Genomic DNA, 16,217 nt, shown 5'->3' with positions numbered 1-16,217 from the left:
GGTGCTGCTTCTACTCGGCTGGTTCTTTTTCAAAGCAATAAATTTAAAAATACTTTTAAATGTATATTTTGGGCAGACAATAATAATAAATAAACTTACAAGTAGAAGCGTGTGGTAAGTTGTGTATGACAAATTTCCAGGAAGAATTCTAGAAACATCAGCATAATGAAAAGGCATCTGGTTTTTAAAATTTGGTCAGTAAAAAAATCGGTGGCATTTGTGAAGATAAACTATTTAGTCTTTTGTTTGGTATCATGAGGTCAAAATGTTGGGTTTGATACGATTTTTTTCTTTCCCTTTGGCTGTCTCGGGAATATATAGGAAGGGCATCCATAGTGTTTGCAACTGTTTCTTTCCTGACTCTAAAATTTAGTTTTCAGTGGACATACAGAAAATAATGAATTGGATTTTAACACTTCTTAAATTCTGTTAAAATTTAAAATTTAAACTTTGCTCTAAGTATTTGAACAATATCTTAGTACAAGAAAAACATAGTGAGCCTGTACATAGCTTGCGTGTTAGTGAAAGAAATAGGGTTTTTTTCTCATTTTAATTACTTTTCCTGGTTGTTGTAGATAAGCTTTTCGGTGCTCATTTTGGAATGTTGAATATCTATAAATCAACATTTCCCATTAAAAAAATCTGATTTTAATATTATCCATTGATGAATGCAGAAGACCCTTATATGGGGAAGAAAGAATCTGGTCAGCTTTAAAGATTTATAACTTAATATATCATTTTTCTTAAAAAAAGAGGCTAAGTTATAGAGGGTTCACTGGTGATAGGGGCTTGGGGGAAGGGGTGATTTTTTTTTAAGACTTAGAGGGTTCACTGGTGATAGGGGCTTGGGGGAAGGGGTGATTTTTTTTTATATATTGATAAAGAAGAAAGCCCTTGAGAAAAAGTTCAATGTATTTCTTTAATATCCCTGGTTCTGTTGTGCTATTGCTTTTTAATATAAATTCTACTTTTCCCCATATGTGAAATAAATGAATTAATCAGGAAAAGAAATTAACAGACTTGTGATTTTTTTAAACTTTATAAAACAATTTGCTTTAATTAAAAATTATCCTTTCCTGGCTATTTATGGTCCTACAGCCTATTTTATAGGAATCAGTAGCTTCAGACCTTAAAAGCTCTCCTGTAAGACATTTGTGAAAGAGAATTTATGTGCTGAGAATAGTTTCATTCTTCAGTTAGGCTTTAGGTTTGACCCTATAAAATTTTTTACTCAGGAAGGTACAGAAATTTCTTCTCTTTAAATACTTCAGGAAAAACATAACCATTTTACTAAATAAACTTAGCCGTTTGATAGCATAAATTAGGGTGGTGATAAAATGTGGAAATTGTTCAAAGGCATCTTGTATAAATTATCGCCTTGGCTACACTCCTGCAGGAGGTGCCTTTTATCTTTTCTTTAACTAGATGTGAAAAGTCTCCATTACTGGGGAAAATGAAGGCCTTTTTTAAAAAGTCCAGATTCAGCTAATAAATATTTTATAACTGTTTCCTGCAAAATATCTGAAATCCTTTCTGGAACTTCCAGTGTGAAACAACAGCCTCAGGAAAAATATCAATAGCTCCAAATCAGATCACTTGTAGATACATCACCTTCAGAGCATCTCCTTAATGCTTAAGGGTTATATGTTTGTGATGATAATAACTTCTCTCCAAGAATTTAGTCTATGGATTTGTATATGAAGCATAATAAAGTTTATACTACCTTAGCAAATAATGTTCATCTCTACAGTTAATAAATTTCTAAGCCTAGTGAATGCTCATTAATTACCTCTTAATAAACACCCATTGAGACCACTCCATGACCACTTTAGTATTCTTAATATTTAAAACTATGATAACTTAAACTCATCTATGTGGTAATGAAAAAGCATTTTTGTAAAAAATTGTGTCCTAGCATTCAAAACAGCTTGTTTCTACAAAGTCGTAAAAACTTAGTGCAGGCTAAATGTAGAGTAATCAGCTAAAGAGCACCTATCATTCATTAGTTAAACATAAAATGCAACTTGCAGGCTATGTGGGGTTTTGGAATTGACCTGGCTGCCAAACTGCCCCAAATTAGTATTTTAATGTACATAAAATATTACTGAGTAGAGTAATCTTGGATTGGCTTGTAGTCAACCACAGTTATGATATCTGGTTTGGGAAAAATCACTTAGTAGGAAATAACTTTAGAGTTAGGAGAGGATGCAGTGCTTTTTTATTCTACTTTGTGAGAAACTGAAGTCCAGGGAGGTTAAGACATTTACTTAAGATTACACAGTAAGTTTTAATGAGTTGCAGTCACAGCCCAGTTCTCCTGACTCCCCAGTCCAGTATCCTTACTACTCAGTAGTCCTCTTCGTGGCACACTCTCAACTCTGAAGCCAGATTCCTCCCTTCACTCTCAGTACAGCCCAGGAAAGGCCTATGCAGGCCCCCTCTGTGAGCTGCTCTTCCCTTTGGCAGCCAGGGACTAGCCTTGTGGGGCTTGTGACAGCTCTTTAAAGTGCTCTCAGAATAGCACCTTGCTGAACTTTTGACTCAGGGTGAATCAGGCCAGATTCATGTGAGAATGGTTCATACATGCAAGCCTGGGAATGCACACACACCGCCCACTCATACACAGATAGCTGTCTCCTTCTGTCGCTAAGATGGGGTAGCCGTGCTCCTCACGGAGTCATGACAGAATCAACAAATTAATAGTCTGTACTCTGAACACTCTAAGGAAGCACATTCAGAGTGTGAAGCTTTGGAATAGAAGGGCAGCTGATGTGAGAAGGTTTTATCTGCACACATCACTTGACATGGGTGTTCAGAAAGCTTTCTCCATGCTGTGTAGGTGGTATGACTTGGGGGGAACCTCCTCTAGTCCTAACTCACAGGTCATCACTTGGGGTTGCAAGGAGTCCAGAGGAGGCAGCAAGCTTAGTCTAAGCTATTAAAGATAAGCCCTTTCTTTAACGTCCACATTAAATACAGATTATCTGTATTAAATAAAACTGTATCTAATGATCCCAAGAGATGTCTGAGTATTGTCTGACACTCAGAAAACAAGCATTTCCTACAGTGGAGCTATATGTTTCATGAAAAGCATAATGTTATCTACTTTAATAAATTGCTTATGGCTAAGGCAATTGAGGGAAAAGTTGAGCATGGGCTGGTTGAGTGAAGGGCCCCATTTTCAGAACCTAGAGGACTTAGTTATCTGATATAAGAAGGGGAAGACTGAATCATTTAAATAGTCCATAACCAACTTACCCTGACTCTTTCAGTATCCATTCATTAAGTGTATATAGGAGCTTTAAAATAATGTTTGATGCCAGTGCTAGCTCTGCCTATTATACCACCCTGTGAGATCACCTTCCTGCATTATCCCACACACTGGGCTGAGAGGCCAGGGCTGCCCACCCTGAATGCCCTGTTGCTGGAAGGAGAGCCATCCTAGCTGCCCTGGGTGTCAGGGAGATGGTGCCCCTGAAAAAGATGTCAGTGTTTTCTGGATGAACACTCTTCTAGGCTGGCTGCTGAGGCAACAACTGATGGGCAGAAATGCCTCTTAGAAAAGATGTGGCTTTACAAGGCCATACTTCTTAGCAAAGCTTTCCTCATCAGAGGGAGAAGTAAGGTAACAGGGGGAGGAAGGGTGTGTCCCAGATCACAGCAGAGCCTTGGACTCACATCCACTCGGATGCACGATTGTTACCTTAGCTGCACGATTGTTACCTTAGCTCTTCGGCACAAAGGAACAGATTTTTATCCTCTGAGATCAGTTTAGATTTCTCAGGACATTTGCAGGACATCTTGGGCATCTCGGGTGGCTCCCATCCCTCTGTGCTACTGGTGAAAGAATGGTAGCCCATTTCCGAAGCATTTCTTTCTGCCTGTGCCAATCTCCTCACCTGCCTGGGTTGGGGCCGCTGTCGACTCCAGCATTGTCTTCTGCGTTGCTTATTACTGGTGAACGCTCCTGACAAGCTGCTCCTAACTAGGCTTCTTTTGTCTCCCCCCATCCTGACCCCTCCGTTCAGAATGGGTTTGGAAGCTCTTGTGGAGTCATACGCATTCTGGAGACCTTCACTACGGACTCTCACTTTTGAAGATATTCCTGGAATTCCCAAGCAAGGTAAATCACAAGGTTTCCTGGGCCCTATCTACAGCCAGTTCCCGCCTAGAAGCTCAGGCACTGAAAAAATGCTCAAGGCATTATTCCATCTGTAGTGGCAACCTCTTCATCAGCATCCTCCTATTACAGGATTCATATCTTTCCTGTGTGGCGTGGATATGGTCCAGGAAAAGTGGCTGTGTGGTTGTTGGTTAAATTTTGTATATTTTAGGCTGTTCATGTATTTCATGACCTTCACCTCACCCGAAATCTCTTGTAAAAATTAGAGGTGGATTAGTGGGCCCTGATGCCTGGTGCCCCTCACAAGAAAGTGCAGATGCCGGTCCCAGTGCACTCTTTCTAGCCAGCTTCTCTTTTTTCTTTCTTTGGCAGAATTGCCTCTAGGCAGGGTTCTCCTGTTGGATTTATGATGGAAGGTCAGGCACACTCCAGCAGACTTCCCTGGGCTCACCTCTGAGTATTTCCCACAAGCCCAGGACTGGTGTTTCCTCAGAGGGAGCTGCCCGGAAAGAGATGACCCTTCCTTCTCTGCTCGGTAGGTAGGCCTCCCAGCCCACTTCCGCACTCAGCCTTTTTATGCCTGATCCTGCCCAGCACCCCAGTGAGAATTTAGCCTGCTGGGTTTTAGACAATTATCATTGGTTGGATTGGGCTTTTAGATTATTTTGAGAAGCTGTATAAAACACTGTCGCTAGAGCAATGAAGGTTTTACAGCCTGTCCTGCCCATTGGAATTCTCCTCTCCCCCTAAATTCTGTCAAGTTTGCAAACATCAATCTGCCAGCAGATCCAGAGAGGGGGAATCACCCGCACTACCACTGTTATTTGCAGGCAGGGTTGACCTCCCTCTCTATTTCACAGGACTATTTATTTGCTGGCCCTCTGCTCTTATGTTAGCATGTGATTCAGCAACCTGTTTTCTGGTTGGAAAAGAGATCTTTGAAGTTCTAGACTATTGCTTTATTGTGGGAGCCAGGCTTGGCATAGTCACTGGTGCACACCTCTTTCTGTGGGGAGCTGCAGATATGTCTGTGGCAGGATGAGTCCTTTGCCAGCTTGGCTTTCCTGTGAGTTCCCTCTTTTTTCTTGGCAAGAAAATATATTGATCCTGAGCAAGCTCTGCTGAAAGAGAGGGTAAAATGTGGGTACAAGAGAGGTGATGGCTACTCTTTTTGGAACAAATATAGAGTAAGATGAAATTTATATTTTATAAAGTTGCAGAGTCAGTATTTATAATATTTATTATAGTAAATGAGAAAACTTTGAGAAAGCTAACCGAAGAAGTGAATGAAATTCTATCTGGTAGTATCCTGATATCTCCTGGAAAAAAAAAAAATTTATTCCCTGGGGGGATAATTTGCTTTGAAAAAAATACATTGAGAGAATCTGTGTTTAAAATATTCCAGTCTGAATTCAATTAAACTATAATTCCTTGACAGCCGAGACCATCTTCTTTCACCTCTGTCACTGCCCTTGTAACAAGCTGTGTCTAGCTCATTTTTACAAAATTGAGTGGAAAAGATGGCTGTGGACGTTGCTCTTAACCTTTCAACTTCTTTTATAGGAAATATAAGTTCCTCCCCCTTACTCCAAGGTTCTGGGAGGGGCGTGCCTGCCACCCACCCTCATCTCTTGTCCGACTCACCTTGCTCCTCACCTGCCTTCCATCTGGGGCCCAACACCAGCCAGCTGTGTAGCCTGGCCCCAGCTGACTACTCTGCCTGTGCCCGCGCCAGCCTCACCCTCAACCGATACGGCACCTCCTTGGCCGAGACCTACAACAGGCTCACCAGCCAGACCGGCGAGACCTTCGCCCCGCCCAGGACTCCCTCTCACGTGGGCGTGAGCAGCAGCACTTCCGTGAACATGTCCATGGGTGGCACTGACGGGGATGCCTTCAGCTGCCCTCAGACCAGCTTGTCCATGCAGATTTCGGGGATGTCTCCGCAGCTCCAGTACATCATGCCCTCACCGTCCAGCAACGCCTTCACTACTAACCAGACCCATCAGGGTTCCTATAACACCTTCCGGTTGCACAGTCCCTGTGCCTTGTATGGATATAACTTCTCCACATCCCCCAAATTGGCTGCCAGTCCTGAGAAAATTGTTTCTTCTCAAGGAAGTTTCTTGGGGTCCTCCCCGAGTGGGACCATGACCGATCGGCAGATGTTGCCCTCTGTGGAAGGCATGCACCTGCTTAGCAGCGGGGGTCAGCAGAGTTTCTTTGACTCTAGGACCCTAGGAAGCTTAACTCTGTCATCATCTCAAGTGTCGGCACATATGGTCTGCAGAAGCCTTTAAGTTAAATGACATTCTAATCGTTCTAATGCATTTTCTTGCTGCTTTTTCTTGCAAGCAGTATGAAAAGAAACTATCAGTAGCTTGTAAAATGTACACATGATAGAAAATGAAGGCTCGCTGAGTTATTTGACTTTCTCACGCTGAATTATCTGTGGTGCATCTGTATACTATACACAGCACGTCAAGTTAACCACATCCTGCTCTTTTCTCCCCAGGTTCATCTAGTTGCACAGAGTAATGGCGTAAATCTTTGTTTCATCAAAGTTCTCAGACTCTCTTAAAAACCAAACAGCAAACTTAAAACTTAGCAATAATACTGACTAGACTAAGATTTATAACTTAATTCATCAGAAAAACACTCTACACAGTGTCATACTCAAGTTTGGATAACCAGCAGTAACCAGCATACGGGGTCCTGTGATTTCTGCTATTCTTGGGCACAGTGTGAGAGGTCTTAGCATTATTTCTGAGGTATTTTATAGTAGTGAAGGATTAGCTTTGTGTTCCTCCTTTCTTTTATTTATCACAGATATTAGATGACCTCGGTTCTGTAAAAAATCCATAACCCATAATAATTATTTTCTTAAGGTGGAGGAAAAGTTTGTCATTTTTTTCATTTCATTTCCATTGGGCATATAGAAGTGCTTATTCATCTGCAGAGGATAAATTTTCAGTATTTGGGGATTTTTTTGCTCCTTTTATTTAGCTTATCAAGTAGACTGTTAAAGAAAGTTCTATAAATATTTTTAAATTCCAGTTTTCACTAGGGAGGGAGTATATGATATGAATGGAATGGTAAAAAGAAAATAAATCCACCTCAAATTTTTTGATTCCAGTGAGAAAAATGGCTGTCTCTTTAAATCAAGGGGAATAATGTTGTTACTATCCCTTATTTTTTCGTAGTGAGATTTTTTCATTCAGCCTATTTTTCCATCTTGCTTTCTGACCCACGGTCTGTACGTAAGGAAAAAGGCATTTGTGCTGCTTGTTTATGTCTGGTAACTCCTACAAATTGAAACCTCCCCCTTCCTTAACCTTGTCCCTCTGAGTATTTCCGGAAACAGATTCTAGGGCTTCTTGGTGTTAATAACGCTGTAAGGAATTTCAGGGGGTTATCTCCAGCAATCTGTCTTTTGGGGTTGTGGTGCAAAGGCCAAAGCCCATTATTATAAAGGCCCTCTTGAAGGACGAAGGAGGAAGATACTAATGATAATGGAGCTATAAAACTTTTAACCTCAACAGCATTTTTAACCTTAAAACTGGAAAAATGAAAACAACATTAATTTTTTAAAAATCCATCCAATGTATACATGGTTTAGGATTTCGAAACAAGTAACTTTGATGGCACGCTAAGAGTGAATAGGAAAGGCTAAGAATGCATGATGAGGAGCGTTACCATGTACCTGCTGAGAAATTAATGTGTCTCCAATGACTCACTACATTTCACATACTTACCAAGCTAAAGCAGTGCCACAGAGAATTGTTTAAACTCAACCTTAGTTCAGATGGGGAAAGGGTAGAATTTGCTTAAAACAGCGTGGCTGTTAGGTATTTAGGAGAGATTACTATATGAATAGCATTTGCACAGGATGTGTCTCTGTTTATAGATACTGATAAATTTCCTTGTGGGTTCTGTAACTGTTCATCAAATTAGTATTAATTTTTAAATTTAAGATTAGCATGAAGGGACATGAAATATTTCTAATAGGTAGACCTGTATAAGATGTTTGTATATGGTAATAATAGCTTGACAGAAATTTGGGAAAAGTCCTTAGGAGTTCGTTCATCCTTGGTATAATTCAAGGAGAATAGGAGGGTTTTCCATCTTGAGAAAACCTGGAAAGAAATGATCTGTACCCATATCTGTTAATAAGGAGAGCATTTTCCTTCTTGCTGTTGGTAATTTGAGATGACAGCACAATACTAGTAGAATTTTTTAATCCTTTTTTAGATTTAGCAGTATTGTACAGATGCTGTGTCCTTTACGTTTTACTGTAAATATTAATCACTATGTCACTTCAAAGACTAGCTTTTTATCATTATATTAAATGACATACATGCATTGATAATTATTATTATATATCTGTATTTTATTTAAAAAGTGCTTTAGAAATTATATATTAAAGTGTTTTACTAAACCCGGTTATGACTTTGGAGGGTAATCATTTCAAGTGTCTATAAAATGTTGTTGCAAGAATAAGCACGCATATATCTACTCCAAACACAGATTTTGTAGCTTTTGATTATAAGGCATGGAGAAATGGGCCTGGTATTCATTTCTCATGTGTTAAACATAATTTCTTGGTGCCCTAGTCATGTCATTGAAGGTGAAGCTCTGACAAATGTTGAGCACATGAAAATTTAAATGTGAAAAGAGAAGGGCAGAATGGTATGTTTTGTTTCAGGTCCAGGGGAGCAGGGCAAGGATACAAAAATGAGATGCTTGTACCACTGACCAGTGATGACAGATCATTTCTAGACCCCTTGACTAGGAAACATTCCAGGGACTTGTGATGAGATGAGGTTGCTGCTGTTTCAAAACCAGCCACATTTTGAAAATTAACACTCGGTTCCATACAAGCTCCCTCCCAGAGGTCAACAGCTTTTCACAAGCAGGGCACCCAGTTGCTGACCCCTGATTTCTGGAATGTAGGGGGTCAGGAGACTTCGGTGGCTCGCAGAAGAGGCTGAGGCACAGTGGTACTGACATAGCAAAGGATCACACTCATTCTTTATATCAATTAATGACATTTTGAGCAAAAGGAACCTCACTTTTAAATTGTGAATTCCTCTCAAGGCATCCCTCCCCAGATTTAAACCTATCAGCAGTGAAATAGATTAACAAAAGCTTTGGAGATAAACAAAACATTCGGAGGTCTGATTAAAAGAAAAGAGTAATTCTTGGAGTAAGGCAATTCTGGGAAGATTGGGATAGGGAGGAAAAGTTTACCTTGGGAAGAGGGAGCTCTAACCAAACCTGGTGTAAAGCCATTAAAAATAATCATGTCATGAGCTTCTTTTAGGAGTCATGGTAGAGTTGGCAGATGCTACCCCGATGCTGTCTAATTAGACAGGTTTGTAAAGAACCCTTTATTTCAAAGTGTAACCATTGTGGATTTCCTCCTGGGGAATGTATTGACTCATCTCTATGGAAGTTTTCTTAAGCCTTCCATTGGGTATTAAATCATTACTGCATAGTGTTTTAATCTCATTAATGACCATTCTTTAAAACTAGTGCACAGATAAGTGGAGGGTAAGGTTGAATGTGTGAACATGTAAGTAGACATATATGACTACAACCTTTTAGGAGCTCAAAGCTTAAAAACATCAGTGATGGAAATGAACAGCTAAGTACAGACACATCCAGTAAATAAAAAGTTAGTATCCATCTATGTCAAAAACAAATTTCCTTTCTTTGCAATTTTGGTATGGTTAGAACATATTTCCTTGGGAATTAGAAACTTGGTTTCAGAGGGTTTCCCAAACATGATTTTGGACAAAAACATAACCCGTCAGGACTCAGTTTATTTGTGTGTAAAAGGGGTGACTAGGATTAGCATCTTTACTATTCCTTTCAATTTCAAGTTCATATGACCTTACATATAAACAATATTCAGCTTAATAGTAGGAAATAGTTCTGTTAAAATACATCCTTTGGAAAAAAAATTTATATATATATATTTGCCTGTGTGTGTGTGTGTGTGTGTGTGTGTGTGTGTGTGTGTATCTTTACAAAGAACATAACACCATCAGTATTATTTTAAATTCATCAAATTAGTATTTATCTTTTACATGTTATAATTAAGTATGACATACCTTATCATGTTATTTAGTTATAATATGTAGGACATAATTTAGTATGTTAGTATTTGAAGGAAGCTGAACTTAATGTATTTGTGACTCTATAGTGAACAGAAAAAGATGTTAATAAAACTACTTTTTGATGATACTTCTAACTGCATGGCATAAAGTCACTTTGAAATAGATACGGCATCTATGAGAATACCTAGAGATCATCCCAAGTCCACTCAAAATACATTTAAATCCTCATCAAGAAAACACTTGTAATTTGTATTTTTTAAGGGTCTTTTTCACACTGACTCAGATCCAATAATATGAAATAGTTGATTTACCTGCAATTCGTTGGGTTTATACAGGGTTAGGTCAGCTTACACACACTATGTCCATGTTTAAGTTATATTAAACTACAAGCCACTAGAATAATTCATAATAAGGCCAATACATTTTCTAAATCATAGCTTTAAGATATAATTAACAAACCATACAATTCACCTAAAGTGAATAATACGGTGGTTTTTAGTATATTCAGAGCTGTGCAACCATCACCGTAATAAAGTTCAGAACATCTTCATCACCCTGCCCACAACTCCATGACCATTGACAGGCACCTTCACTTTTTTCCCCCGCCCTTTCTTTATTTCAAAGTCTTAGGCTATTGCTAATCTACTTTCTGTCATAGATTTGCCCATTTGGGACTGGATTTACCTATATCTTGCAAAGGGAATCACACGATATATGGGCCTTTGTGACTGTCTTCTTTCACTTAGCATAATGTTTTCAAGGTTCATTTGTGTTCTTTCATGTCTCAGTATTTAATTTCTTTTTATTTCTGAATAGCATCCCATTGTAAGTACATACCACATTGCATTTATCCATTCATCAGCTGATGGACACATTTCAGTTGTTTCATTCTTTTGGCTGTTATGAATAATGTTGCTAAACACATTGGTGTACAAGTTTTTCTGTGGATATGTGTTTTCATTTCTTTCGGGTATGTGACTAGGAACGAAATTGTTGAGCCATGTTGTAATGTTTTGTGGGACTTCCAGACTATTTTTCAAGGTGGTTGTAGCAATCTATATCCTTACCAGCAATGCATGAGGTTCGGATCTTTCCAAATCCTTTCTGACAGTTACTATCAGCCTTTTTGATTATAGCCATCCTAGGTGTATCTCACTGTGGTTTTGGTTTGCATTTCCCTGACTATGAGTGATGTTGAGCATCTTTTCCTGTGCTTTATTTGTCATTTGTATATCTTCTTTAGAGAAATACCTATTCAGATCCTTCATCCATTTTTTAATTGGGTTGTCTTAATTTTTGAGATCTAAGAGATCTTTATATAGTCTGGATACTAGCCCCAGCAGATATGATTTGCAAATATTTTCTCCCATCTGGTGACTTGTGTTTTAAGTTTATTGATGATGTTCTTTGCATCACAAAATTTTTAATTTTAAAGAGATCTACTTCATCTACTTATATTTTTGTTGTTGCTCATGCTTTTGGTGAGAGAGCCAAGACATTTTGATGAACTTTTAAAATCTGCCTTTTCACATTCTTAGTAGAGATAGTAGTAACAGAAGTGCATTTTAAAATGGTTTTGGGGTCTACAAATTTAAAAGTACTTGATAAATTACCGCTCCTCCCAACACTCTTGAAATGTTCTTGGGTAAATAATTATACATCCTTCAGTGTTTTAAAGGAAGGGTAAAAGGACCCCAAAGCAACAAGGAATTTTTATTACTACAGAAAAAGCTTGGCACTTTCAATATTTATTCAATCAAAAAATATTTATTGAGCATCTATCTGTGAGGCATTATTTTAGACATCTGAAGTATAGCAGTTAAAAAAACTTTTGGTGTTTTCAAATGCCTTATAAAAGTTGAAATGTTGGTTTCCTGGAAAAAGCTTTCATATTGCAATATATCATAGTTGGCACACACAAAAGTGTTGCTTCTTAGCCTCTCTGAGTTGGTGCCCTTGCCCCTATTATGATGTTACATATCCCAGATGGTCACTGCAAAATGCCTGCTCCTGTGCCAAGGTACAACAAGGATGCATTATCGCCTTAACTGAGTTTGTTTTGTGGTTTTCTTTGGAAACCCTAACATCATTTAAATGCAATTTTTTCAATTTGGCTCTGTTTACAGAACTGTAATAAAATATTTCTCTATTAATAGCAGGAAGGGAAAAACCTTGCCTGTTTAGGCTTCTGGAAAACTGCACATTTTTCTTAAAGGTATTTGGTGAAATGGATTGGAAGGATTTGCAGATTCCTTTTTCTTAATATGCCGAAATGAATTTCAAGGGAAAATTCATTGAACCATATGTTTTTCAAACAAAATAGAAGCTCTCACTCAGCAACAATAAAGACAATCTTAAAGACACTTGTATCAAGGACTGTTACGAAGTTCTAGAAGTCCTTTGCCTTGGGGAACATTGTCTAAGAATGAATGAACATCAAGGAGGGTGCCTGGTAGCTTCTGCTTATTCTGCTTATTGAATTTCATGAACTTGGTATATGGGGAAGAGAGGAATTAGAAGCTGTATAAGTGTAAATGTCTGCTGTCTACTCAGTTGTAACTTGAGGACACTGGGAGGATGGGGAAGCAGAAAGAATATGAAGAATTAGAGCTAAAAGATGTTAAGAGATCAAGTAAGAGCTGTGTGTGTGGAGAAGCAGGCGACCTTCAAAGTTAAGAATTCTGACCCATCTACAAGCTTCAGAAAATTCAGCAATGGTCTCCACTATCAAACATGTATTTTGATAGTTTGACATCAAACATTTTTAAGCTTAGTTTCATGTTTTCTCCTCAGTCCTGCATGTCCTTCAAATCTACATTCTCACTTTTCAAGAACTTACTCAAATCGTTCCTCAGTGAAGCTTTTCCCAGTTTCTATTGGTTCTACCTTCCTTTCCCTGGGAGAAATAAACGGTCTCTCTAAAATGTTGTCAAAGCATTCTGTGCATACTTCTATCTCTTTTTTTTATTAAGTTATCATTGACATACATTCCTATGAAGGTTTCACAAGAAAAACAATGTGGTTACTACTTTCACGCATATTATTGAGTCCCCCCCCATGCCCCACTGCAGTCCCTGTCCATCAGTGTAGTAAAATGTGCAAACTTTTCTTAAGATAATATACCTCAATATATGCTTTTTGTGTAGGTCGAACAGCTTAACTACAATGGGCAGTCCATAGGGAGGGGGGCTCTATCTCTATCTTGTTTATTTTTGCCACAGCATATGGTAAAGATAAAAAGTGATTAATGAAGGAATGGCTACCTAAATAAATACATGAATAAATGAATAAAAAATAAGTGGATTTTGTAGGCTTAGAATGGAACCTCAAATTTGGTTAGGTCTGGAGATTTTGCTGGGTGAGCTGCCAATTTCCCATTATCAGTAGAGACATAGAAGACTCTAAGTTTCTCACAAAAACACAGGGAAGGGAATACTTTCCCTCCCTCCCTCCCTCCCTCCCTTCCTTTTTCTTTCTCTGTTTGAGCTGAGTTTTATGAATGGAGGATTGCAGTGACAGCTAAATAAGATATTCCTTCCAAAACTATAGGTATTTTATGAGTATCTTTTAAAGTTATTAAAATGTTATGTGAATTCAAAGGGGAAATATTCCTAAGGGAAGAATGAATTACATGCAGCTTGGAGATCATTCAGTCTAAGGAGCTTCCCCAGGCTAAGCTGTAGTTTCAGAAACTGTTTTTTGCAGACACCCTCCAGAGTCTAGTCTGGAAATAATGGGAGGAAAGGGAGACTTTCAACATCCTCGGACATCCAGCTAGCCACAGATGTGTCACTGACTGCAGTGAGATAGGGTGCTAGAGAAGCCCAGATTGCATGAAAGATGAGTATTGCATCCTGAGAGCTATGGGCCCAGTGGCTCTAAAAGGATTGCTGTATTAGGTTACTAACGTGGTTACTTCTAGGTTATAAATGTGTGCAACTGAGTGCAGTAAATGTCATTTTATCTTGAAAAAGTACTTTTTATAATATAAAACAATTAAATCCCAGAAAAGGACCTAGAGATCTCTCCAATTCCCATGGATTAGGGGTGTTGTGTCAGAAAAAAAATGTTTTCTCTTTTGGTGGTGATCTAAGATGCCTCAGAAAACCTTTGCTCTGAGGAAAACCATAACAGTGGTTGCGGACCCCACAGCTGCTGCCATCTCAGGTGAGCAGCTTAGGTGCGTGAGTCACTGCACAGCGGAGCACACAGGTTCCTTCTTGCTCTCTGTTCCTTTTCTCTGGAATACAGGAGAGTATTTTGGCTTGGATTTTCTTCAGACTCTATTGGTAAGATCCATCCAAAAGGTTGGAGGATGGCATAAAAATAGGCATGGACTGGGGGAGGGAAGGACACATAAAACAGAAGGCCCCACTGCATTCCTAGGGTACTTTTTACTATGTTTCTGCTTTGGGGTGCCACATATCACATATCTGCCCGGATTGATAAAGCTTTTGTTTATGCTTTTTCTATTTCCTGTGCATGTGATACATCCAGTCAGAACCCCTGGGAGAAGGGTGTTGATGACACCTTGAGCTCCTAGTATGTGTCGGCTTATTTACATGACTTTCACTGGTTTCTTCAGCCCTGCTTTTAGCATTTGCTGAGCACCTGCCACAGTCCATATACTGTTGCTGGTGATGTGGTGATGAGTGAGAAAAGTTGTTCTTTTGGGGATACTCAGTCTCATCAGAGAATCACATGTGCAAACACATAGTCATGACACCATGTAGTAAATGTTAAAATCGAGGCAGCAGGAAGAGTACCAAAAGGTAATACTATGTAAACTGGAGGTAGTACCAGGGGAGCACAGAGAATGTGACTACGGTTATGCAGAGGAGAGGGAAGGGATCGAGCTGTGAGGATGAGACACTATTTGACAAAGGCCAGGAAGGGCTGGTAAAGTGAGGGGTAAGTGTTCTAGGACAGTATACTCCATTAGTCCAATAGAACTTCCTTTAACAATGTAAATATTCTATATCTGCCCTGTCTAATACGAGCCACATACAGGTATTGAACCCTTTAAATAAGGCTAGTGAGATGGAGGGATTGAATTTTTAATTTTATTTAATATGAAGTATTTCAAGTTTAAATAGCCATGTGTAGTTACTGGCTACCATGCTGGACAATAAAGCTCTAGAAAACTCTCCAAAGCAGAAAGTACTGTGTGTCCTAAAAGCAGTATGCATGATGGGCATTGGAGAGAACAGCTTCTGCAACACGCAGTCCACCCGCTGTATGGATGATGCTTCTGTAGGGTATTATGAGTAGGTGGTGACTCTCTGGCCACTGAAAACAGACCAATGATGGGTGACTCTGCCAGGCAGCTCATTCATGGTGTATGCATTTAGGGGGCACCTGCACAGTTCTGTCCTCCACACAGTGGGCTTCTCACACAATCATCCAGAGGGCCCAGGCCCCTTCCCTTTATCAGGCAGAGACCAAGAAAGTCCTTTTTGGAAGGTGACAATTGTAATTTGCTTTGATAGGGTTTGGGAAGAGCAGTTAGTAATTCTGAATCAGGGGGCCCTGTTTATAGCATCAGTGACTGCTTCCCAGCTGAGGTGGCTCTGGGGCCCTGACCCCTTGCCCTGGCTCTAGTCCTCCAGCTCTTCATGCGTATCCAGTTGAATGACACAATGAAACGTTATCTGGCAACATCTCATCCTCTTCCCTTGTCAAACCACTTAAAGGCCAGGTAACCATTTATTGATAAGTGTGATTCTTTCTCTTGCCTTACCCCCATTAAATGAATGAAGATAATTCCTCCCAGGGAAAGATGGAGAAAATTAATGCAGAACTTTCATTATATGAGGCATAAAAAACAACTAGACTTTGCACAGCATTTCCTTACATACACTGCACATCCACATACCTTATTTTATTCAGTCTTTACAACAACCCTGGGAAATACTTCTGTCCCCAGTTTGTACGTGAGGAAGCTGGACTCACAAAAGTTAAGGACTTGCCCA

General features: G+C 39.3%; 1 protein-coding gene across 19 annotated transcripts in view; it reads left to right on the top strand.

Moving 5' to 3' along the window:
- LOC140845334 (T-box transcription factor TBX18-like) overlaps positions 1-8,566 on the top strand; it is a 97,366-nt gene extending 88,800 nt beyond the window's left edge. For all 19 annotated transcript variants that reach the window (XM_073219308.1, XM_073219317.1, XM_073219314.1 and 16 more), the window contains 2 exons: positions 4,029-4,123; positions 5,687-8,566. In XM_073219308.1, the coding sequence (XP_073075409.1) occupies positions 4,029-4,123; positions 5,687-6,423 (832 nt within the window). In that variant the 3' untranslated portion in view covers positions 6,424-8,566. The remainder of the gene's footprint in view (positions 1-4,028; positions 4,124-5,686) is intronic.
- Positions 8,567-16,217: the final 7,651 nt, after the last annotated feature.

The sequence above is a fragment of the Manis javanica genome, chromosome 13, assembly GCF_040802235.1.
Source record: "Manis javanica isolate MJ-LG chromosome 13, MJ_LKY, whole genome shotgun sequence".
Lineage (NCBI taxonomy): Eukaryota > Metazoa > Chordata > Mammalia > Pholidota > Manidae > Manis > Manis javanica.
The sequence above is the reverse complement of the archived record's forward strand: the minus strand, read 5'-3'. Positions and strand labels throughout refer to the sequence as shown.